The sequence below is a fragment of the Moschus berezovskii genome, chromosome 25, assembly GCF_049115385.1.
Source record: "Moschus berezovskii isolate FMDL1 chromosome 25, NW_MosBer_1.0, whole genome shotgun sequence".
Classification (NCBI taxonomy): domain Eukaryota; kingdom Metazoa; phylum Chordata; class Mammalia; order Artiodactyla; family Moschidae; genus Moschus; species Moschus berezovskii.
This window is the reverse complement of record NC_142484.1, coordinates 577,821-602,278: the sequence shown is the minus strand read 5'-3', so window position 1 is coordinate 602,278 and position 24,458 is coordinate 577,821. Positions and strand designations below refer to the sequence as shown.

General features: G+C 61.5%; 1 protein-coding gene across 3 annotated transcripts; it reads right to left on the bottom strand.

The window, feature by feature from the left end:
- Positions 1 to 4,940: 4,940 nt before the first annotated feature.
- Positions 4,941 to 22,814, bottom strand: EPS8L2 (EPS8 signaling adaptor L2). Of its 3 annotated transcripts, none has more exons than XM_055415145.2 (21): positions 22,676 to 22,814; positions 20,293 to 20,353; positions 20,132 to 20,187; positions 19,312 to 19,376; positions 11,679 to 11,840; positions 11,179 to 11,367; positions 11,023 to 11,102; positions 10,806 to 10,948; positions 10,658 to 10,728; positions 10,406 to 10,532; positions 10,175 to 10,263; positions 9,965 to 10,039; positions 9,611 to 9,759; positions 9,362 to 9,494; positions 9,153 to 9,265; positions 7,782 to 7,887; positions 7,082 to 7,195; positions 6,761 to 6,830; positions 6,470 to 6,650; positions 5,871 to 6,003; positions 4,941 to 5,799 (listed from the first exon to the last, which is right to left on the bottom strand). In XM_055415145.2, exons 2-21 carry the CDS (start codon positions 20,334 to 20,336, stop codon positions 5,716 to 5,718), a joined length of 2,184 nt encoding a protein of 727 aa, XP_055271120.2. In that variant the 5' UTR covers positions 20,337 to 20,353; positions 22,676 to 22,814; the 3' UTR covers positions 4,941 to 5,715. The 3 variants fall into 3 exon arrangements, with proteins under 3 accessions (XP_055271120.2, XP_055271121.2, XP_055271122.2); XM_055415146.2 differs by having other exon boundaries at positions 11,179 to 11,328; XM_055415147.2 differs by lacking the exon at positions 22,676 to 22,814 and having other exon boundaries at positions 19,312 to 19,371; positions 20,293 to 20,341.
- Between the last annotated feature and the right edge of the window lie 1,644 nt (positions 22,815 to 24,458).

The window sequence follows — 24,458 nt, the reverse complement described above, 5'->3', positions numbered from 1 at the left end:
CTTGGCAGCCCCATGGACTGTACCTGCCAGGCTCCTCCACGCATGGGATTTTCCAGGCAAGATTACTGGAGTGGGTTGCCATTTCCTTCGCCAGGGGATCGTCCCAACCCAGGGATCTAACCCGGGTCTCCTGCATTGCAGGCAGACTTTTTACCATCTGAGCCACAGTGTGGTAAACAACCACAATTGGAGGGATGGAACCTCCATGAAAACCCAAAAGAAGGAGGTTCAGAGAGTATCTAGCTTGGCGATCCAGAAAGCTTCCATGTGCCAGGCCCCAAACTCCACCGGAACAGAAGCACCTGTGTTTGGAACTCTCCCAAACCTCAGTCTGGCAGTCTCTGGCAGTTCTTTCATACTCTCTAATATCCTTTATGATAAACTAGCAATCTATCACATAAACTGGCTTCTTGAATTCTGCGAGCGGCTCTAGCAAAGTAACCCCACCAGAGGAGGGGTCAGGGAAGCTCCGCTCTGTGGTCAGTCGGTCAGAAGCCCAAGCAGCTCCTGTCTCTGTGCCTCTCCTGTGGCTTCTGCTGCCTCAGCCTCTCCCGCTCCCTACACCCTGGGGGTGTCCTCTGGAGCATCCCAGACCTCCCTCACATCACAGGCAGTGCTGGGCCTCAGCCTGCGTCCTGCTCTGTCCATCTGAGAGGTGGAAGTGGAGTCTGCACCTTTCCCGGTGGTGGCCGAGTTTGAGTCTCTGCCCAGGGACGCTTGCAGCCCAGCTTCCCCAGGGAACGTGGACACCACCCCTCGCTTTGTCCGTCCAGGGCTGCCCAGCTCCCCAGGCTCTATCCTTTATCATTGGTCTCCTCATAAACTCTGTGTCAGCAGTTCTTAAGCTATTGGACCTCAGGACACTTTTGCACACTTAAAAATTATTAAGGACCCCAAAGAACTGTTTTCTTGTGGGTGTTATCCATCCATATTTACTGTATTAGAAAATAAAACTGTGACAATTTAAAGACCTAAATTTATTCTTTCTCTTGAAATAACAGTGACAGACAGTTGCAGAAAACATCAACTCTGCCATTTTTCTCGGCTGACCCTCTAGACTCACTTCTAACCCTCTGTGTGCTCACCAATCCTGAACCAATTATGTCTTGAATTTGCCCAATTCTAATCCCAGCTCCAAATCTCAGGCACACCTTACTGTCACCCCCCAGACCCTGCCAAGACTCTCAAGGTAGCTGAGCCTGAGTAGCTTTATCAACATGTCCCTTTATGGCATTTTGGGGAGCCAGCATTCAACACAAAAAGAGCAGATTTCTATGAAAAATAAGAAGAGTGGCATGAATGCATGTCTTTATGCATCTCCCTGACGTCGGGCTTCCCAGCAGCAGCTGGACCTCATCCCCATGTCCACCTTCGCTCTGTTGGGGACACAATCCTGGTCGAAGCATGCAGAGAAAACCCGGCCTCGCCTGGTCTCTCAGCTAGAAACCAGGAGAAGGTGAGGGACTTTTTTCGGTCATTGAGGACGTTCTCCTCCGATCGACACGGAACCCCAGCTCAGGGCGTCTCTCTGGGCGGCTGCCGCCTGGACGGGGATCCCACCCTGGGTGCAGCTCACTGGGGCCCCAGGGATTCTTGGTCCATCTAGCTCCAAGGACAGCTCTCTGGCCCCCGTGATTCTGTAACATCACGCGTCGATTGTTTGGAAAATGCTGATTCAGAGTCTCTCTTTCCATGTCCACGTGGGACTCACAGCAGCATCACACGCTCGGAGAAGGGCCTTCATGTCAGGGAGCTGTCTCGCTGATGCTGGCAGGTTCCAAAATTCTAATTTCCAGTAGAAAGCTCGAATTTACCATGGCAACAAAGACTGTCTGCTGTTTCTCTTGTTTGGGGGCAAACGCCTGCCAGGACCCCAGGTGTGAATAGCACGGCCCGCCCAGCGTGGGTCGGGGTTTGCCCGTCGCCCGAGTGAGCGCTGCAGGAGGCTGGCACCCGAGGGCTCTCGCTGAGGGCCCAGACTGGAGTCCGCTGCATGAGGGGCGTTTGCCGGCTCACCCTGAGGCCCAGGGCTCGCTCAGGTGCTTCCTCCCGGGGGTGTGTGATAGGGGATCCTGCCATGGCCATGCCCGGATCCTTGCCGAGGAGCCAACAGCTTCACCCACCGGGGCTTCTGCACCATCCGTGCCCATGGGAGCCCCGTGAAAAAGGCGAATCACCCTGTACTAATTTCTGAGGCTGTGGTAACAGAGGACCATAGCCTGCAAGGCTTAACCACCGAGAATGCATTGTCTCAAAGTCCTGGAGGCTGGAAGCCCAAGATGAGGTGTCAGCAGCTCACTCCCTCTGGCCCAGCTGGGCTGTGATCTTTGAGGCTCCTCGTGTTGTGGAAGCATCAGCCTGCCCCCTGCCTCTGTCTTCAGTGACCTTCTCCAGGCCTGTCTGTGACCAACTGTCCTCTGTTGATAATGACAGTAGTCACGTTGGGTTAGGGCCCATCCTAATGACCCCACCTTATATGAACTGGGGGATACAACCCAACCTTTAACATACTGCTGTCTTGTTACGACGCTCGTCCAGAGTTCAGGGCCCCCCAGGGACCTGTGGACCCTGACCTGGGAGGATGCTCTGTGGGGGTAACTATGGAACAGGCCACGTGCTCTTCAACTTTAATTCCGCCCCTCACGTTAGCCTAACAATTCCCACAGCAATCACTTTTGGGGGGGAGAGTTAATAGGAATCGCTTTTCTGTCTCTCCAAATGGAGCTGCTCTCAGGACCACCCTCAGCCGTGAAGCCGCCCTGCCAAGCACACCTTCCCCCGGTGACAGGCGCGCATTGTGCCTTTATTGTGATCCCGGCGGCAGATACCAGTGTGAAGACATCTTGCCTCCTGTCCTTTTTTGGGCAGCAACCTTTCAGTGAGTCAAATATTTTGAAAAAGAAAGAAATGGAAAAGAAGAATCTCCACCCAAAATGGCATTGGGCCCCACTGGTCTTTTGGCCCAGCCCGAGTAGGGGAGGAGACGGGGGAACCAGAGGCCCATGGGTGGGAGGGTGGCCACAAAGACAGCCTGTCCCCAGCACAGAGCCGGCCTTGTTGGTGGGGACGTCTGTGAGCGGCACAGTTGGGCACTGGGCGGGTGGCTCCGGGCGAGTTGGCCTGCTCTGCCCGCGATCAGACCTCAGCGGCCCCCGCCCTCTGCCCCAGGCTGAGCCATTGGACCCCACCTCTCCCCTGTGTGACCAGTGGGGGCTGGGGAAGCCCCAGGCTCTGCCCTGCTCTGGGGCTCCAGGCAGGGCCCCTGGCCCTCTGTGCCTTGTCTGTGCCTGCTTCTGGGTCCCTGAGCTCACCAGGCCCCAGGGAAGGAGGTGCTCAGGTGCCCCCTCACCTGGCAGCCCTGCAGAGCGACACCCTGGGGTAGGGAGCACAGGGATTCCTCGCTGTGACCCCAAGAGCTGTGTGACACGGGCCCTGCATGTCTGTCCTCGAGAACAGGGAGCCCTGTGGCCTGAGTGGACTCCTGGGGTGGGGGCACCTCAGGAGCAGCAGCTATTGGGCAGGAAAGGGGGGCCTGGGGCCTGGGGGAGTGGGCTCCCCTCAGGCTGCCCAAGAGGCAGGGCAGGCCAGAGGGGGCCACGGCGGGAGGTGGCCTGTGGGGGGAGGAGGGAAGCTGGGCAAGGAGGCAGGTATAGGTTTTGGGGCTCCCAAGAGACAAATGACCCAGCCTAGAGGCAGGGTCCCCAAAGTCCAGACCATTCAGCCAATGACAGCACCTGGCTGCGTAGGGACAGAGGGTGTGCTGGGGGCTATCCCTCTGACCTCCAGGTCTAGTGTGGGCACCCCTGGGTGAGCAGAGGCCACCCTGGGAGCGGGGGGACTGGAGTGCTCAGGCCTGCTCGGGGAGGGTCTCAGCCAAGCAGGGGGGCTGGCAGTCCTGGCCCAGCGGGGGCTGTGCTTTCCGGTGGGAGGGTGGATGCCCAGTTCTCCCCTTTTCCTCTCGAGCTCCTTGTCTGTGGGATCGTGCCCACAGGCGTGGGAGCAAAGGACCCTCCTCTCGAGGCCTGGAGCTGGAGGGAGCACCTTTCTTTCCCTGGAAGAGGGCTCCATGGTGGTCAAGTGTCGGTGTTGCCCAGAAGGCACCAGACACCCCCAGCTGCCCTTGACCCGGCCGGGCTGAGCCCAACAGAGGTGGCCCAGCATGGCCCGACCAAGCTGTGAGTCATCAGGGCTTCTGAGGCCCAGCCCGGCAGGGGACAGCCCCCTACTCCCGCCATCTCCCACCCTGAAAGGCACAACCAGCCTTTGTGTCCAAGAGTCCTGTGGTCGCCCACCAGGCAGAGACCCTGGAGCCCCGGGTGGGTCCTCCCCTGGCTTTGGGGGTACACGGGCAGGGGCTGGTAGCAGGTGCTGCGCTCCCCCGCCTGGCCTGCCAGCTGGCAATGCGCAGAGCGGCCAGCAGAGGGCACCACAGGCCGTGGCCGAGGGTGGGCTGGGTGTGGTGTCACCAGCCGGCCAGGCGCCTGTGCACGCCCCTGACCTCTGCCTTCAGGGACCCGATCCCTGCACCAGCCCCAACCTCACCGGCTGCCTGCCCCGCCCCGCAGACCCCATGACCTCTCTGGGGCCCCTCCCGTGGCTTAGGGCTCACCCTCTGAGTCTAGTTTCTATCTTGACCCTGTGACTCATGCCCCCTCCCTGCTGGAGGTTTGACAGACCTGCTCCCACCCCTCCCATCTGGCCTTCCGGACCTCGGGGCTGGGAGAGCCACAGCCCTGCAGTGGGCACACAGCCACAGCTCTCAGGAGTGTCCTCTGGGCCCTCTCACCCGGGTGTGGAGGGGTGAGCAGCCTCACAGGAACGTCCCCAGCTCGGCCTGGCCACTGCCTGCCTCTGCCCAGCAGCTCTTCCAAATGTGCAATCCCAGGGGGGCTCCAGAACCCACAGTGACCCCATCCCACCTCCAGGACAAGACACGGGGCTACTGGGAGGCTGAAGTGGTTTAATGGCGTGGATGCTGAGCCTTGGTCACCTCTCCTCCTCGGGGTGTGACCCACAGAGTCCAGGGCTCTGAGACTCACCTCTCACGGCACAGCAGGCCAGGCGAGCAGGCCTGAGACCTGGTCAGAGGAAGCTCGGAGCGCCTGAGCTCCGCGGAGGGCTGGGGACAGGCGTGGGGGGGGGCGGTGAGGGGTACCCAGGGCCAGTCCTGGGGTGAATGAGGTTCAGTCCATCCTCAATCCTCCAGGCGGTGAAGGGGTGGGACAGGCACCCCACTCCTGGGGGAGCCCCCCAGGCCACCCCAGGAGAGCAGTGCACTGGGTGGGTACTGAGGCTGTCTCGGCCCGCAAAGGGCACCAGCCTGGCCAGCTCAAAGCCAAGGGCAGCGGGGTGGCTGAGGTCTGCTGCCCTTGGCCTGCAACCGGCCTTTGCGGGGGAGGGTGCGGGGGCGAGGTCTGAGGAAAGGTCCCTGCCGGCTCTGGGGCTTCCTGCGGCCTCGGGAGCGGGTGGGAGGGGGTTCGGGCAGCGCTGTGGGCTCAGGGGGCAGGCAAAGGAGGGGCTGGCACCGCCTGGCGGCAAGTTTGGCTGCGGAGAGAGTGGGGGCGGCCCGGGGGGCATGCGCAGGGGCAGCGCCGAGCCGGAGGTCAGGCCCCAGAGGCCCCAGCCGGCGCGACTGTCCATCCGAGTCCAGGGTCCGAAACACGTCCGCGAACAAAAATAAGACTCCAGCCGCGGGGCGCGTCCCCAGCCGCAGGCCTAACTGTCCTCCTCTGCGCGCCTCTGGGTCTTGGAATGGAACTTGCTCATGAGCTCCTCCAGCTCTGACCCACCCTGCTGCTTCTGGAGGAGAGGGGGGCGTCGGTCAGGGTCCCGCCAGCCGCCGTTCGGCGCCGCGGGGCGGGCGGGCTCACCTCCAGGAAGGCCTTCTGCACGGCGAGCTGACTGTACACGCGGGCGCCCTCCTCCCCGCACACCTTCCGCAGCTCGTCCTTGTTGAGGGAGAAGAGCTGCGGGCCGGTCAGGACGCCCAGCTGCTCCACGACCCTGCGGGGCGAGCGCCAGCGTGAGCGCGACCCCCGCCCCGCGCGCGCTGAAGGCCCGGGGCTCCAGCCGGGCGCGGACCTCGCCCCGCACCGGCCCCGTCTCCCCGCACCGGCCCGTCTCCCCGCACCGGCCCGTCTCCCCGCACCGACCCCGCGCCGCTCACCGCGCGCGGACTTCGCCCCGCGCCGGCCCGTCTCCCCGCACCGGCCCGTCTCCCCGCACCGGCCCCGTCTCCCCGCACCGGCCCGTCTCCCCCGCACCGACCCCGCGCCGCTCACCGCGCGCGGACCTCGCCCCGCACCGGCCCGTCTCCCCGCACCGGCCCCGTCTCCCCCGCACCGGCCCGTCTCCCCGCACCGGCCCGTCTCCCCAGCACCGACCCCGCGCCGCTCACCGCGCGCGGACCTCGCCCCGCACCGGCCCGTCTCCCCGCACCGCCCCCGCCCGCTCGCCCCGCGCCGCTCACCGCGCGCTGAAGGCCTTGGCCTCCAGCCAGGCGCGGACCTCGCGGGGCCCGGACGCGTGGGTGAGCGGCGGGGGCGCCGGCTGGCTGCGCTCCGCCCGGAAGGGCCGCGCCGGCTGCGCCCGGATGTTGCTGATCTTCTTCACCAGCTCATCGTTGACCTCGTCCATGTGCTGCATGAGCTCTGCGGGCGTCAGGCGGCTCAGACCCGCGCCGCCCGGACCGAGGGCTCCCCTCCCCCGCGGCCTCCCGACGGGGTGCGGGGCGCTGGGGTCCAGGGGCCCCATCCCTCACCGTCTTTGTTTCCTGCGAAGCTGGGGGGCAGCTTGTGGGTTGGGCTGGCAGGACCCCAGTATTTCACTCCCTGCAGGGAGGGGGGGCAGAGCACGGGGTGGGGGCGCCGTTAGGTCAGCTCGGCATCCCTCCCCAGGCCTCTCCCCCAACTCCCCGTACCTCCCCCCACCCCAAGGACCTGCTCGGGCTCCCACCTTCCCAGCCTCGGCCCAGACCTGAGAGCTTTCATCAGCCCCCGCAGGGAGGAGTCCGGGCTGGGTCTTTCGCGACCCCGCCCCGCCCTCGCCTATCCTTAGCCGGACAGGGCAGACCTCCGCTCACCTGCTCCTGGGGGGCGTCCTCCAGCCGGGTCTCCGCCAGGATGTTGCCGGGCACGTAGCCTGCCTGGCCGCTGCGATTCCGAAGCTTCCACCACTGGTGGCCGTCCTCCAGCACCTGCAGGCCCCGCATCCGGTCGTCCTGGTTCACAGCTCTCACCACCCCCCAGCCATGGGGACCAGGGTGGGCTCCGGGGACCACCAGGGGGAGCCCCTCTTTACCAACGGGCCAGAGAGGGTTTTGTAGTCCCCTCTGAGCCAGCCCCCACCCAGTCCCATGATGATGATCACATCCTGGCCAGCACCCCTGGCCCCCCCGGTCTCCCACCCTCTTCCCACTCCACCTAGGGTGTCCTGAGCCTCTAGCCTGACTGTGGATATAGATCACCCCCGCCCCCGAGCCGCTCCACTTTTTAGTGGGTGGCCTGGATTCAGGTCTGGCACGAAACATGGGAAGTGCCTTGAGGGGGCTCCCGGATGGATGTGAATGACAAGGCCCTGCTGGGTTGGGGGGTTCCTCACCCAGCACAGGGAGAGTCGACCTTTGTCCTGAGTCCTGCCCAGCCCAGGGGCCCTTGACGCCCCTCTGAGATCCCCACGGGGGATCAGCCAGGCTGTGCTGGGGGTGCCAGGCTGAGGACCCAGAGTGGAGCCCCGGGGTCAGGCAGACGCCTTCTCTGGGCCCCCCAGCAGCCCCCACTCACCTCCAGGACCTCGTCTCTGAGCACCGACAGCTCGTTGGCGTTGCGGGCCGTGAAGTCATAGAGGACCTTCACATACTTGGCCATGGCCGGTGCAGACTCGTGGCCTCTGTGTGGGACAGGAGGGACTGAGGCCCCGCGCTGGGCTGGGGTCTCTCCTCGGCCTGGGGCTGGGCCGGGCACAGCTTCCCAGGTGCGTGGCTGCCTCCCGTCTGCGGCGCAGAGGCTGCGGCTGTCAGCTGGGATGGAAACTGTGACAGCCCCGTTGCGTCTGGGGCCCCCTGCGTGGGGGGGCAGCAGAGGCGGGTGGCACGTGGGGGCCTGTGGGCACAGCAAGGCCCGCCCCAGCCCAGGGCCCCTCAGGGGTCTCCAGGTCCAGCCCCCAGGGCACCCAGCGTCAGCTGACCATTGGGGGCCGGGCAAACACTTTCAGAGCCATAGCCCCTCTAGCGCTGCAGACAGTGCGTGGACACACACCACACAGGTGTCTCAGCCCCTGGAAGGAGCAGGCCTGTGCCTGCCGCCCGTGCTGGGCCATCCCTCCTGGCCGGCCTGCTGCTAGGGCACAAGAGGACCGCTCACACAGGACCCGTGGCTGGGGGGTGTATCAGGGTGGGCTCGGGTGGACCAGTCGGAGGCTGGAGATCAAAGGATGAAAATATTTCTTAAAGGTGACCCTAGGCCAAGGACCAGGGGCATCAGGCTGCTGATGTGGGGCGGAAGGAGGGGCACACTTGTCTAAAACATGGATTCCAGCTCCTCCCTTCCTGAGACTGGATCCTGGGGTCTGGGAGGTAAGGTGCTCCCCACACAAGTCCAGACCAGGACTGAGAACAGAGGAGGAGGGAAGGGGAGGAAGGACGGGGTCTCCCCTAGGCCCTGGGGCTGGGAGATGTGGTCCATGGAAATGCGTATAGCTGGGGGGAGGGAGGCTATCCCCACGGGGACCCTCAGCCTTCAGCCCCGACTGGGTGACTGGGATCAGTGAGACCACTTAAGTCCAGAGGTTTAGTCCATTTCTACATGTTTCTAAAGCATAAACGTGGAGACACAGAAAAAGATGACATATCAGGTAGTGGATTTATGGGTGCTTCCAATGTTTATTCAGACGCACGCAACAAAGTTGAAAGGAAACTACCCCAGCGAGAAAAAGCGCTGGCGGCCGGAACAAGCCTTTGGCCGCCATCTGGTGGCAGTGAACCCACCGCAGCTGGCCAGTCGCCATGAACTGCAGCACGCCGGGCTTCCCTGTCCTTCACTGTTTCCCCCAGTTTGCTCAGACTCATGTCCGCTGAGCTGGTGATGCTGCCCACAGTGGAGCCTCCATGACTGGAGGGGTGAGTGGCATGCCCCCCCACCCTAAGGGGAGCTTACCTGTGAGTGTGCTGGGAGCTGACCTGGGGGAGGATGTCTCCTGGGGGCGTGGGCTCCGGAATGAGGCCGTGCTTCGGGGAGTTTCTAAAGGACGGTCGGCTCACTGGAGCCGGCTGTGGGGAAGCGGGCGCCCAGGTTTGGTGTGTGGCAGGGGCTGGGCCAGGAGGGCAGGCAGAGGTGGGGTCAGCAGGGGTTGCAGGAGCTCTGACCTCGTCACCGCCAGGAGCTGCCAGCCCCTCCACCTCCCAGGGGGCCTCCTGCAGCACGTCCAGAGGTGGCTCCCAGCCACTGTGGAACCTGGGCACGTAGAGGGGCGCCTGCGGCTCCCGTGGCCACTCGGAGCTGGGGCGGGGGGGCCTGGGGTGAGCTGCGCCTGCTGGCTCAGCCAGCCCCACTCAGGACCCCCAGTCCACCCACCGCAGGACCCCATCCTGGTGTGCCCCTTGCCCCTGCCCTACCGGGGGCGTGTCCAGGTCTCCCCCAGGGATTCCCACAGTGCCATCTCCTTGGGGACCAGGTGGCCACGCAGGAAGCCCACAGCATCGCGGGACAGCAGGGGCCTGGACACAGAGCGAGCGATGTTTGGGCCACCGCAAGTGCTGATGATCTGGGGGGCACAGCGGGGGTCATAGGGGGCTGCTGGCCGGTTCCCCTCCCCCAACCCCCCTACCCCTGGCAGCACCACAGGCTGGCCCACTGTGTCCGCAGCTCTGAGTGTGGATGCCAGCCCCAGCCAACTGCCCAACGTGGGCACTTGCTTCTCCCAGTCACCGGCAAGCCCCCAGGTCCCCACTCCCCCCAGCCCCAGGCACCAGGTCCAGAGGTCCGAAGAGGAAGTGCACCAGCTCAGCCGCGCTGGGATTCTCGATGTGCTTCTGCAGCTTGGCCTGGAGGAGGGGAGCAGACCCGCGGGTGGGTAGGAGGGGAGCGGGCACACGGATATGGGTGTGTGTGGCACCCCGAACAAGCGGGGCCCCCTCCCCCATGTCAGCGCAGCGGGTCGGGGAGGCCCTTGCCCTCACCAGCAGGTTGAAGGCCAGCTTGGTCTTCTGGAAACAGTCCACAAACTCAGCCTCGGAGGGGGGCCGCGCCCGCAGTGTGAGGACGCCCTCTGGACGGGGGCGCGACGTGAGTCTGGCTGGCCCGCCGTCGCCGCCCAGCAGGTCTGGCCTCAGCCTGAGGCTGCCCACCGGCTCTGCCGCACCTTCCCCGCTCAGGGGTCACCCTGCCCCCCGCCCCGCCCCGCGCCGCACCTGCCGGCCCCTTCTTCCCCTTCTTCTTTCCCTTCTTGCGCTGGTTCAGCTGCTTGAAGGCCTCCGCCGCCTTCTGCAGCCGCGCCACGAACCACTCAATGTCGTCCAGGGCGCAGTTGAGGATTTGCTGGGATCAGAGCAGGACAGGGTCAGCCTCAGGCAGCCCGACCCTCCACAGGGACACCCCCACCTGCGGCCTCTTGGCCCCGGGCCGGGGGAGGGGGTGGCTGGGGGGCCCCGCGCAAGACCCACCGTCTCCTTCTCGATCCTCTGCGCCAGCGCGGCCCGCGGCTCCTCCTCCAGCGACTCGCGGCGGCGGAGGCCTGCGCGGGGCAGAGCTGCAGCTGACCGCCCGCCGCCCCCGCCTCTGCCGCCCCCAGCCTCCCGCCGCGGGACCCACCTCGCTCTCCCAGCAGCGTCGGCAGGCCCACTCGGTTCTTGGTGGGAGGGGGGTCCCCGCCGAAGCGCTGGAAGGGGATGGGGGCCGGGCCCGGGGCCGCGGGCAGGATCGACAGCCGCTGCCGGATCTTCTCCAGGTGGCCCCTGCGGCGGACAGGGGGGCTCAGCCCGGCGCGGCCCGCGGCCCGGCCCGCCGCCCCAGCCCCCCGAGCCCCTACTTGAGCGTCTGCGGCCGCATCCTCTTCCCCAGGCGGCAGTCTGCCAGCGCGCTCTCGATGTCCTCGTGCACCAGCTCCGCCTGCGGGGTGCGGCGGGCGGCGTCAGGCCGGCCCTGGGGAGGGTCGCCGCCCCGAGCCCGCGGCCGCCCGCCTCACCTCCACCTCGTCGCAGTGGAAGAAGTGGACGTCGGGCTTGCTCTGGTCCGAGTCCTGGCACACGAGCAGCAGCACGGACGGGTAGCGCAGCTGGTTGAGCACCGTCTGGCTGTGCCGCACGCTGGGCAGAGGGAAGTTCTCCAGCTCCTCCTGGGGGACAGGCCGCTGGCACCGGCTCCCGGGGGCGGGCTCAGGGAGGGGGTGCCATGGACATGGGCTGACTGGCCTGTGGCCTTCACGCCACAGACGCGGCCCAGAAAGGGGCCCGCGCACGGGCCCGCGCACAGACGCGGCCCGCACCGGCAAGGTCCACGCCGCAGGCCCGCCTCAGTCCAGCCCTGGAGGGCTCCAGCGAGGGGACGATGCCCTGCAGGGCGTGGCTTCCCGATTCCAGCCTCACCCGGCCCTCCAACCCTCTGCCCTCCGCCTTCAGGTCCCACAGCCGGGCCCAGCGCGTCTGCGTCGCTGCCTCCGCCCGCGCCCTCCTTGCGCCGAGGTACCTGTGACTCCATATCCAGCAGCCGCAGCGACTGGTCGTTGACCTGCAGCAGCATCTCCTGTGTCCAGATCTTCTCCTTGGAGCTCAGCTGCACCAGCTTCCGGATGGCGTCTTCCACAGACGTGATGGCCTCACTCTTGTCCATGATGAACGTAGCCAGGTGCTGGGTGGGGGGCAGGGCGTCACCCTGGGCGCAGCCCTCCTGGTGTCAAGGGCCAAGGGGCTGTGCCTTGGGGTCTGAGGGGGCCACGGCCAACCCTGGAGGTCTGAGGGGACCAGCCCTGCCCTGGGGGTCTGAAGAGACAAAGCCCCACCTTGGGGCTGTTTGTGGGGGCCACATACAGGCCCCAGTGAACCCCTTAGCAGCCCTGCACACGCCCCCAACCCCCACCCAGCCTTGTCCGCCGTGGGCTCTGAGACGCAGCCCCGCTGGTCCCCTGCAGCCGGGCGGGGCCTCCGCCCCTGCCGTCTCTGCCCACCTGGCTGCCCCCAACTCCCTCTTCCTTCCAGACGCTCCTGGGGCGCTTTCCTCCCTGACTGCCCAGCCACAGCCTCCCTGTCACCATGTCCCTGCCCTGCCATTTTATTTATCATCATCAGATTTACGTGGGGTACCATGCACTTCTCTGCTACCTGCCCGCTGTCTCTCCTGTGACAGGGCCGGGCCCACGGCAGGCCCCCAGTGAATGTGTAGGGAGGGAGTGAGCAGCCCACAGTGGCGCCCGGCCAGCCAGCCCTGTCCACCCCCTCCTCTCTCTGGAAGCCTGGCTCGGGCACCTTGTCCTCCCAGGAGCCCCCTAGTGTCCATGCCAACCTTTGCTGAATTCAGGAAACGGTGCTGGGACAGCTGGCTAAACACTGACATAAACTCTTAAGCAAGCAAGGCTTAACTACAGAACGTGGATGCGTGAAGGGTGACTTCAGATAACCTCAGGAAGGCTTCTTCCCTGGGGGACTTTGCTAAGCCAGGAAGAAAACCCAGATACTCAGAAGATCAGGACTTCCCTGGGGGTCCTGGGGCTAAGAGTGCGCTGCCACTGCAGGGGCCACCGGTTCAATCCCTGGTTGGGGAGCTAGGATCCCACATGCCATGCAGTGTGGCCACAAGAAAAAAAAAAAGGAAATAAAAAGACAAAACCCATAGATTTGACCTAAAAAAACATTCTGCTTGCGAAAAAAATACCACATACAAAGTTTAAAAAAAGTGAGAAAACACAAAATAATAGCTATAATAGATTTGATGCAGACTAATTTTCTTAAAATAGAAAAAGATTGATCTGTGTTACAATGATAGTTCTTACTTTGTTAAGAGCTCGATTTTGTTTAAAGTTAAGGACACCAACAGTAAGTGAATAATGAAAGAATACGTGAATAAGTGTAAAAGGTTAACAGCCCGACGGAACACTGACAACGGGGACGAACAGAGAGTCTACAGGAAGGTAGATATGGAGCAACCTCCTAATATGGAAAATTACATGCCAGAGACCTCCCTGGCAGGCCACTGCTTAGGACTCTGAGCTCTGACTGCCGAGGGGTCCGGATTCAGACCCTGGTCTGGGAACTTAGATCCCACAAGCCACATGGTGCAGCCAAAAAACGAGAAAATTTTCTGCAGACTCATTCAATACCAGAATTGCAGGTTGAAGCCGTGAGACTGTCCCTTTAAGAATGAGTTTCCCCATTCTGTTGCCTTGTGGGCGACACTGGCCGGTTAAGACTTGGAGCAAGGGGGCCTCGCCTGGCAGCTCCAGGAGGAGTTGGTGACACTGGGCCAGGCCAGGGGCCTCCCTCTGACGTTTCCACCCAGGCAACCTGCACACGTGCAGGATGTGGCACAGCTCAGAGGCCGGGTTACAGGTCCACAGGCAGGTTAGAAAGGGAGCAGAAACACGCAGTGACTGTCAGGCAGCCAGTCTGTCTGCAAAGCATACCAAGCATACCGCCCGTGCGTCCCGATCGCCTCAAGACACAGCCTGTGTCCTCTGACACAGTGGAGTTAAATCAGCAATCAATACCAGACTCATAATTGCAAAACCTACTAACCGGAAATTGAGCAACATCTTTCTAAATTACTTTGGGTCCACATCTGTAGAAACCGAACAACACACTTCCAAACAGCAAGTGAGTGAAAGGAAATCACCAGGAAAATAAACTACCTCGTGACAAAGGGGGAGAGACACAAAATACTCCCAGACTTGCGGGATCTAATGTTTACATTGCTGAAAAAGAAGAAAAATCTAAACAACCCACGGGTCGAAGAAGTCACAAGGAAAAGCAGAAAATGTTCCAAGTCGCAGCAGGTGGACAGGGCTAGCGTGTCACAGTCAGTGAAGTGAGACAGAGTCGCATGGTGTCACTCATGCTCGACTTCCCTGAAGCTCAAACGGTAAAGAACCTGCCTGCGAAGGAGCCCAGGGTTCAATCCCTGGGTCGGGAAGATCCTCTGGAAAAGGGAATGGCCACACACTCCAGTATTCTCGCCTGGAGAATTCCATGGACTGAGGAGCCTGGTGGGCTACAGTTCGTGGGGTCTCGAAGAGTCGGACACAACTGAGTGACTAACACACATCACTCATATGTGGAATCTAATTTTAAAATACAATACAAATGAACTTACAAAACAGAAACAGACTCACAGATTTCAGAAACAAGCTGTGGTTACCAAAGGGGAAAGTGGGGGGAGGGATAAATTAGGAGCCTGGGATTAACACACTGCTGCTGCTGCTGCTAAGTCACTTCAGTCATGTCCGACTCTGTGTGACCCCATAGACGGAAGCCCACCAGGCTCCCCCGTCCCTGGGATTGGAATCGGCTACATGCTAGTAAACCAAAAAGAACATATTCTGAGCCGAATAATCAGAACCAGCACATCAAAACTTGCAGGAGACTGCTAAAGGAGTCCCTCGAGGAACATTACAGCATAAATTAATGTCAGAAAAGAAGAAAGGCGACATCAATGGTCTGAGTGTTCTTCTTAAGAAACTAGAAAATGACAACCAAATGAAACCCTGCGGGACTTCCCTGGTGGTCCAGTGGCTAAGACTCTGCAGGGGGCGGGTGTTCAATCCCTGGTCAGGGAACTAGATTCAGTGAAGATGGACGATCCCACACACTGCAACTAAGACCTCTCACAGCCAAGTAAGTAAAATAACTATTATAAAAGGAAACTAGAGTAAGTGGGAAGAAGGAAATTAAGAGCAGAAAGCAACAAACTAGTAAAACAAACAGAGAGAAAAATCAACAAAGCCCAAGGTTGGTTCTGAAAAGGTTGAAGAAACTGATAAACCCTTAGCAAGACTGAGCAAGATAAAAATAGAGAAAACACAAATGATCAATGACCAGAAGGAAGGAAGGGACATCACTAGAGATCACACAGGCATAAAGGTGGATTCACAGTAGAAGAAACCTTGCCAGAAAGAAACCCCACATTCAGGGCCTCACAGGTGAACCCTAACAAATACTTAAAGGAAGAAGTCACAACTGTCCATTACCTTCTGAAGACGAGAGGAGCAGCAACATCGCTCCACTCATTCTGTAAGGCCGACATAATTCTGATACCAAAACCTACCAAGGGCGTTGCAGGAAGAGAAAACTATAGACTAATGTTCTAATAAATATTAGTGCAAAAAATCCTTAACAAAAGATTAGCAAATTAGTCTTGCCAATACATAAAAAGGATAATAAACCATTAATAAATGAAATTTATCCTAGAAATGCAAGGTTGGTTCAACATTTTAAAAAAACAGAGTGATTCAGGATTTCCTGGTGGTCTGGTAGTTAAGAACCTGCTAGCCAAAGCAGGGGACACAGGTTCCATCCCTGTTCCAGGAAGATCCCACATACCGAGGGGCAACTAAGCCCGTGTGCCCCCCGTACTGAACCCAAGTGCCTTAGCCCGTGCTCTGCAACGAGATAAGCCTGCGCACCGCCACGAGAGGAAGCCCATGTGCAGCACCGCAGACCCAGCGGAGCCAAAAACCCCAAACGACCCAGCATGACTCGCACAGTAACAGGATAGTAAGGACATCTCAACTGAGGAAGCGCTTGATGAAATTCAGCAACTTCCATGATAAACAGTCTCAGCAAACAAGAATGGAGAGGAACTTTCCCACTCTCGCGACGGGCATCTGCTTATACAACAGGGGGTTCTGAATACTCTCCTCCAGGCTGGACACAGGCAAGAATGCCCACTGTCATTATCACCGAGCGCTGTCCTGATGGCTCCAGCGAGAGCAATAAACTGAGAAAGACTAAGCGGTTAAAATTAAGCAAGTACTGTATTTTCAGACAAAATGACTAATAAAAAATCCACTGAATCTACAGTCAATTCCTGAAACGAATGAATCAGCGAAGTCTTAGGATATTCAATCACTTTACAAAATTCAATTGTACAAAACAAATGCTACACGACAACTGGAAAATTAAATTTAAAAAATGATGTAATTTATAACCGTATATAAAAATCAAACACCTAAGGAATATTTTAACAAAGAGCTGTGAGACCTCTGCAGTAAAAAAATTACAAAAAAGCCCTGAGAGAACTTAGAGAAGACCTAATAAATGAAGAGGTGCCATGTTTATGGATGGGAAAGACTCAACGTTAAAGTCTCCCTAAACTGATCCTTAGACTTGACTCAGTGCAAATCAAAATTCTAGCAGGCTTCTGGGGGGAGGGGCAAAAATGGACAATTTGATTCTGAAGTGTAAATGCAAGCCCAAAGAACTTAGAATAGTCAAGAAAACCTTAAAAAAGAACAAAACTGCCTGATTTCAAGAGGTTAATAAACTAGGAAAAGGTAAAAGTGCATGAAACACAGGGAACCCAGGGACAGACCCACCCAGACCCGCATGGCCCGTCTCTGACAAAGGCGCCGAAGTGACTATGAGGGGGGACAGTAGCCTCCTGCAGCTGCACTTCCCTACAGGGAAGGTCAGCCTTGAGTCTCAAACCAAAAACTGAATTTAAAAGGGACTGTCACTCTAAAAGGTGGAAGCGGTGACAGAAGCCCTCTTCACAGGCTCTAAAATCACTGCAGATGGTGAGTGCAGTCATGAAATCAGAAGACGGTTACTCCTTGGCAGGAAAGCCATGACAAACCTGGACAGTGTGCTAAAAAGCAGAGACGTCACCGTGCCGACGTCTGCATGGTCGAGGCTGTGGTCTTTCCAGTGGTCACGTACAGATGTGACAGCAGGACCATGAAGAAGGCTGAGCGCCTAAGAATTGACGCTTTCACACTGTGGTGTTGGAGAAGAGCCTTGAGAGTCCCTTGACAGCAAGGAGATCAAACCAGTCCATCTTAAAGGAAATCAACCCTGAATACTCACTGGAAGGACTGATGCTGAAGCTGAAACTCCAATACTTTGGCCACCTGATGTGAAGAGCTGACTCACTGGAAAAGACCCTGACGCTGGGAAAGATCGTGGGCAGGAGGAGAGGGGGACGACAGAGGAGATGTTGGATGGCATCACCAATGCAATGGACATGAACATGGGTAAACTCCAGGAGATGGAGAGGGACAGGGAAGCCTTGGTGCTGCAGTGCCTGGGGTCTCGGAGAGTCAGGACTTGGAAACTGAATAACAACAACACAGACCTGAATATAACAGCCTAGACTACAAAGTGGGACTTTCCATGTGGTGTTAGTGGCAAAGAATCTGCCTGCTGATGCAGGAGACGCCACAGGCTTGGGTTTGATCCCTGGATTGGCAAGGTCTCAGTCCGTGGGGTCACAAAGAGTTGGACATGACTGAAGTGACTCAGCACACACACTAGCTACAAAGAATCCAGAAGAAAATGCAAGACGTTTTCAGAGCCTTGGGTCAAGCAATGATCGAAGCAAATAAGACTTCTCAAGCTCCCCAAAACAACCTAACCATTAAAGGAAAAAATGGATGTGACAGGAAGTCATCAAAATTAAACATTTTTGCCTGCTTCAACACAGTTAATGCATGTGAGTTGATAAGCCAGAGTGGGAGGAGGTATTTCTTATCCATACACCTTGAGCTGAATGCGAAGGACCCCCAGCTGTTCAATAAGAAGCCTGTGCATCTGATGTGGACACAGGCAGCACCCCACGAAGGGTCCAGGGGCCAGGCGGGGCTTTGGACCTGGAGAACTCTTCCGTACACACACAGCATCTTTGAAATAAGTTTACCAAGCAAAAGAGCAAAGATGATTGTAAACTCTATGAATTCAGTGCAACTGCAGGAATGGAGGGCGGAGCAGCGCTGCTGAAAATTGGGGCGGGTGCGGCTGCACCTCACACTCCAGCCCCCAGGTCAGCTTCGCGCGTGTTAGTTTGGAATGAAGAAACAAACCCACAAGCCTCGGGCGCCCCCTCCCGTTGCCACGGCTGGTCTGATTTCGCAGCCACCTCTCCCTTTCGGCTTCAGGCCCCTCATCTGGATGGTGGTTTAGTAGTCACTAAGTCGTGTCCGACTCTTTGCAACCCCATGGACTGTACCCCGCCAGGCTCCTCTGTCCGTGGGATTTTCCAGGCAAGAATACTGGAGCGGGTTGCCATTTTCTTCTCCAGGGGATCTTCCCGACCCAGGCATGGAACCCACAGACCCTCATCTCCTGCAGGCAGATTCTTTCACCTCTGAGCCACCAGGGAATGTAGGTGGGGCCACAAACTGCCCACTTCCTCAGCCCTGCTGGCTGCTGGGTGGGCAGGAGAGGTGCCCGGAGCTGGGGTCCTTCACAGGCTAGTTTGGACTAAAGTCTAGGAGAAGGGCAGGGAGGCCCCAGTGACCAGGTGGCTCCTCACCAGGAGGGCAAAGTCCTTCTGCGGAGGGCTGCCCTGGGTGCTGAGCCAGCTGCAGGCACAAGCTGGCTGCAGAGGCCTCCTGCACAGGCTGGCACGAGGGGCTGATCACAGCACGGCCCCGGGCAAGAGCCCCAGGACGCCCTTGGCTCAGTGGACCCACTCTACAGACAAGAAGGCTGAGGCTCAGAAAGAGTGACTCCCATGGCTTATGGGGCATGGAGGGTTCTATGGGGAGGAAAGTATTTACCCTCCTGCTCCAGGGCCCCCACCTTCCTGCTCCAGGGCCCCCCACCTTCCTGTTCCAGGGCCCCTGCTTCCTCCCTGCTCATCCATTCCCAGCCCTCTTGCCCTGCAGGTTTGGACAGTGACCAGGAACCAGGAACTTGCCAGCTGCCAGGAACAGGAAGGTCATTTAAAAAACATGTTTCCTGGGTTCTAAGTGTGAATTAAAACTGACCCGGGAGCAAAGGCCTCCTGAGCTGTCAGCTGGTCTAGAGTGCGGTCACCCGTCTTTCCTGGCTCCATGGGAGTGGCTGTCAAGGCCCCCAGGAGGAGCTCAGAAGTGAGTCTGACAGCTCTGCCCGCCCGTTCCAGCCTCCCCACCCCACTGGGCCCTCCCGTCTGAGGGCTGTGGGGGCACCCAGAGCCCATCCTCGCCCGCCCGTGTCGCCTTGGGCGTCCCCTCTCTCTGACACAGCCCCGGGGCTCCTGCGCCCCTCACACGGGGAGCTCCCGGGACTGGAGTGGGGCTCCCCACTGGCGGCCTGCTGCAGGACCACGCCTCCTAGGCCTCTGTTTCCCTGCCGGCCTGGGGACTCAGGAGCGCAGAGCACAGGAAGGCCCTGCGGGGCGGCGAGCTCACCTGGACGTGGTACTGGGAGGTCTCATGCATGATGACGTTGGAGTTGGAGTATTTCTTCCTCTGCTCTGAACAGGAGACACCGTCACTCGGCCCCACAGGCAGGACCCGGGCAGGGCCGAGGGGAGGCCAGAGCACAGGCTGCCTGTGGGCCCCTCATGACCGCCAGGACGGACGCGGGCCCACAGAATGGGGGGCAGCCTCTCCTGGCAGAACCCGGGGCTCCCTCCGTCCGCAGGAGGAGGGAGGTGAAGGCACTGCTGTGCCCAGGTCTGCCATGGAGCAGGTGTAGGAGGCTCAGCCTCCCCCCTTGGAGGCCCCGGGCCCACCTGCCTGGGGAGGGGTCTGGTCCAAGCCTTGCCCCAACTCCAAGAGCTGCCCCCAACCATCTCTGGACCCCTCCAGGGGCTCCTTGCTTTCCAAGGCCTGCACGACTAGGGGAGGGTCAGAGCTGGGGGACGGGGGCTGGCCAGGCCCCGCCCTCCTGGAGCAGACACCTGGCACTCAGCCCAGCAGGAGCCCCAGGCCCCCCCACCCAGGATCGGGTGGCAGAGAGGAGCACAGAGAATCAATATTGATGCTCCCTGAATTATTCGTAAGGCCTCTCCCCTTACTGGCCCGCTGGGGGAGGGCTGTTCTGTGGCCAGAGTTTGGGGGTGGGGCCTGAGCCCCTGTTGGTTGGTTCTGGCCCAGGGGCCTCCTCTGGGGGCCCAGGCTGATCTGCCTTCCCGGCGGGGGTGCCTGGCACAGCCCTGGGGAGGGCAGCAGGGGAGACCCTCCCCACTGAGCTGTCCCCAGCCTCCTGTTCTCAAACCTCACTCACCAAACAGGTCCTTGGCACTCATCCTGGGCACACCGTCAGACCGGCCCAGGCTGCCGCTGCAGAGGAGGGGCTGGTGAGGGCGGGGCCGTGCCACACCCCTCCCTGGGGAAGGCTGGGCTGGTGGGGGTGTTGAGGGGTGGGCGGGTGGGGCGGGGGCTCACTTGGCGGCACCCGGGCAACAGCTCACGGACCCTGATTGGCTCATGGCGTCCTCGACGGTGGCTGGCGGGAAGAGGGCAGACCTCAGTGTGGCCGGAGTCCAGGGCTTGGTGCCCGGCCCACACCTGAGTGGACAGGGGAATCAAGCAGACCCCTCGGCCGGACCCGGCGGGGCCCTGCCGCTCCCTCGCCGGGCCTAGGTCTCCTGCTCCCCACCCCCCAGGCCAGGGCCTGGCCAGATTCCCCAAGGTGCCTGGGCAGGTGGTCCTCAGGGAGCAGAATCCAGCCTTCCGGACACATCAGGCCCAGTCCTGTCCACGTCCCTGCTGGTGCTCACTGCACCCCCCATCGTTCCTCAGATCCTCGGTCCTCCACAGGGACCCCACCCCCAGAGGCTCTCTGGGGTAGAGTTTTGAGGAAGATATCCCGGGGCTCTGCAGGGGCCTCAGGAGAAGTAGCCACCTTCCAAGCAGAGGGAATAGCAAGTTTAAAGGCCCTGAGGCAGGTGAGAGCCAGACAAGGGAGGAAGGCAGCAGAGGCTGAGGCGAGAGCCCGGGGAGGGAGGCAGGGGCCTGAGGACACAGAGCCCAGGCTGAAGCCAGGGGAAGCCAGCCCCTGGGTGCCAAGCAGAGCCTGGCATCCCTGGGCCAGGATGACGTGCCCTGTGGGATTCTGTGCTCCGTGGGGACACCGGGGCACCCCGCAGATGTCACTGGTGTCGCCATCCATCCCTGGCTTCAGTGTTAGGGGCCTGCAGGGTCGGGTCACAAGCCAGGGGTGCTGGCATCCAGGGCAGGGACTGCCTAGGACTTTCTGGCTTGACCAGGTTCTACCTACAGAGAAGCTCCCAGGAGGGTTGAGGGACTGGGGGCTTCAGGTCACCCCCCCACAGGTCCCCAGGGTCTGGACTTGGCCAGATTCCTCTGTCCATCTGTCTGTGGAGAATGTCCGGAATGCTTCTGACCTCAGTAGGTGAACCGGAGTGTTTGCTTAGTGGGATTCCTGGCGGGCTGAGCTGAGGGCGCTGGGCACGTGTGTCCAATACACACACACACACATCCCTGGGTGAAACCCAGGCCTGTGGGTGGACACCTGGGTTGTTCCCTGGCTCCCTGGGGTGGGGTGGGGGGCTCAGGGCCGGCCAGGAAGGTGACTCCAGGCCCTGGCATCTGGGTTGGGGAGCAGCGGGGGGAGGGGCCGCCTACGGGGCAGGAGTGGGGAGCACGGGCTTTGGCTGGCTGGGGTGGGGCCGGCACTGGCCCTGAGGGCCACGGGCTGCACTTCGGTTTCACTGTGGCCATTTTCCGGGTGCACAGGGACGACCGCATATTGTGCCCGGTCAGGCCTGGAGGGGAGGAGGCCTAGCCGGGCAGGGAGGGCGGAAGGACCAGCTCCAAGTTCAAATTCCAGCTCCCAGAAGTGTGACCTTGGGAGGAGTCAGCTTGAGGCCGGGGAGCCAGGTGGGGCCCTAGGACGGGGGAGCCCCTCCAGCTGGGCTGTGCCCAGGTCTGGACGCTGTGGGCACTGCTGGGCGGGGCAGGAGCCATTGCTGCCCTGGGCAGGGCCGGGGAGGCCCAAAGGGGCAGGGCTGGGGCAGAGTAGGGGGGTCCCGGTGTTGGGCTGCCCTAGCGGAGGCGGAGGAGTCTACTGCCAGGCCTTGCCTCCCAGCAGAGCTGGGGCTGACTACATGGGGGCAGGGACACAGGTGGTCAGTGGGCACTTCAGAAGCCCGGGAGCCCTGCCCACTGACCTCCCCTGCCATGGCAGACACCTGATACACAGGGGCTGCCCAGGCCAGGCCAGCCCAACCCAGACTGGAGGCACCCGGCCCCACCGCAGGGCCCCCAGCTCCCCGACCCCGCCCTCCACCTCCCACACCCCAGACTTGACTGAGGGCCTGACCCTGGACTGGGGCTCACTCCCCGGCTCCCACACCCAGGAAGCCGACCCCAAAGGAGCCCCCAGCCTGCCCGGCATCAGGGGCGGGGCGGGGGGCAGGGTCCGGGGCCTTTGAGGTGCAGTAGAACCCCCTCATCACCTTCTTCACTGGAGAAGGGGCTTCCTCCTACTGAGCCCAAGGTTGGGAGGGGCTGTCTGACTCAGAAGCCATTGGCTTACAAACATCCCCAGCTCACAGCGCCGCCCCAGGACCAGACGGGGCAGGCCAGGCCGCAGGCCCTACTCCTGGCCGTCAGCCCAGGGAAAGCCCGCGGGCCCGGGTCCGGCGCGGCCCCTCTCGCCGATGCCCCGCGCGCCCCAGCCCGGCCTGTAGACCCAGGCGGAGCCCCGAGTCGGGCCGCCACCTGGAGAATCCGAGGCCCGGGGACCCGCCGTCCGTGCGCTCGGCCCCGTCGCTCCAGCGCCGAGCGGGGTCGGGGCGCTCACCTGCTCTTCTCGCAGCCCCGCTCCTGGCCGGCCGTCCGCTGGTCCCTTCGTCCGCGCGTCCGCCTGGCCGTCTGTCGGTGCCTGGCTCGGAAGGAGGGAGGGACGCGCGGAGAGGCCGGGGCGGGGCGCGGGGAGGAACCTGAGCGGCAGGTTAGAGTCACCTCGCGCGGGCTGGCCCTGGGCAGGGGCGGGGGCACGCGGATGCCCCGCCCCCCGAGGCTCCCGGGACAGTGCCCCCACCACACACGCCGTCTCCCTGCGCAAACCCCACCCGGAGAGCGGGGGCGCCGGTGGGCGCGGGCAAGGCCGCGAGCCCGTCCCTCGCGGGGGTGCGCAGGAGGGCGCACTTCGATGTTCTGAGGTCCTGCCGGCAGGCCGAGCTGCCTGCGGAGCCCCGGGAAGGGCAGACCTGCCCTGCTAGGTGCCCCCAGCCTCAGGACCCCAGGACTCCGGACCGAGGCCCATTCTCTTTGCCTGGTGCCCTCTGGTCTGGAGAGGGCGCCAGGGCCGGGCTTCAGTCTGTGAGTCTCGAAGGTAGGACCATTGGCGAGACCCTGCAGTCCTGTGCCCTGAGCCGGCCAGGTGGGGGGTGGGGAGGTGTCCCTCCTAAAGTCTTTCTTCACGCTGCCCAGCCCAGGTGGGCACTCCATGAGGGGGGGGTTGTTTCTTGGCGAGGGTTGGGATACCTGTGGCCGAGGCTGTCCTTGAGCTGCCAGGTAGTCAGTGTGAAGGCACTCCAGGCAGCGACCCCTGCCTTAGGCCAGGCCCCAAGCTCTGCCTGTAGTTCTGTCCTTCCTCATCCCGAGCTGACCCCCCAGGATGGCGCTGCCCACCAAGCTGGGTGAAGAGGAAGTGTAGAGGAGGGCAGGCGCCCCCAGGGCTCCCCTATTGCTCCTGGGTGGGGGGAGCAGGAGAGCATGTGTGGGGTGCCGGAATGCCAGGGTCAAGGAGAGCCGGGCAGCTTGCCAGGAACCCCTGGGGAAGGAGGCACCTGCCCTGGAATGTCAGCGGCACTGCCCCTTCCCACACTGCGGGGACCTCCCTGCCCGCGGCCTGGGGTTCCGGACGAGCTTGCACAGGGGCGCAGGGAGTGGCTTCGTCCTCGGGCCCAGCCCTGCCCCTGAGCCCTGGCGAGGCCTGGCTTCCTGATTTTCCCCCTCTGCTGACAACCCGGAGGGGAAGGCAAGCCTGCCCTCGCCTGCTCTTCCTGGAGGCTGGGCCTGAACAGGCAAAATGGAAGCACCCTCTGCTCCTCAGAGCAGGAGAACTGACCCCCTCAAGGATGCAGCTGGGAGCCTAGAGTCCCAGACTGCCTGTGGCCACCTCCAACATGGAGTGATCTGTGGCCAAAGCGATGGGGGTGTCTAGGGCCTGGCCCAGATCCTTAGGCGTGTCGTGAACCCGGAAGGCATCAGGCATCTTGCCACAGGGAGCGGCTGTGGCATCCTTGGAGGCCCCCAGAGCCCACACAGTGTGCAGGGAGTGAGGTTCCACTGAACGCAAAGGGGGCTCCGCAGGAGGGCACCTCGCCTGGCCTTCGGGCTACAGGTGCTCACGGGTGATGAGCCCAAGCAGTCAGGGGGCAGAGAGGCGCTCCCGTGCCCACTCGCCCCCAAGGACAAGACCAGTGGGGTGATAATTCGGCCCCCCTCCTGAGGCCAGCCCCAAGGCGGCCCAAGGCTGGCAGAGTGCTGCTCCAGAGCTGCTGGGCCTGGGCCCTGATGGACCTGGGTGGAGGGAGCAGTCTGGAGGCAGGTGGCTTCAGTCAGGAGCAGTTCAGGGA

Bases quoted from the DNA above. Each gene is read 5' to 3' on its own strand.
- EPS8L2 (XM_055415145.2), bottom strand. From the start codon at position 20,336: ATGAGCCAATCAGGGTCCGTGAGCTGTTGCCCGGGTGCCGCCAA. The intron at 6,651-6,760 runs GTGAGGGATGGG...TGACGCCCGCAG, and splicing joins CTTCGCAGGAAACAAAGACG to AGCTCATGCAGCACATGGAC. The intron at 5,800-5,870 runs GTGAGCCCGCCC...CCTCTCCTCCAG, and splicing joins TGCAGAAGGCCTTCCTGGAG to AAGCAGCAGGGTGGGTCAGA.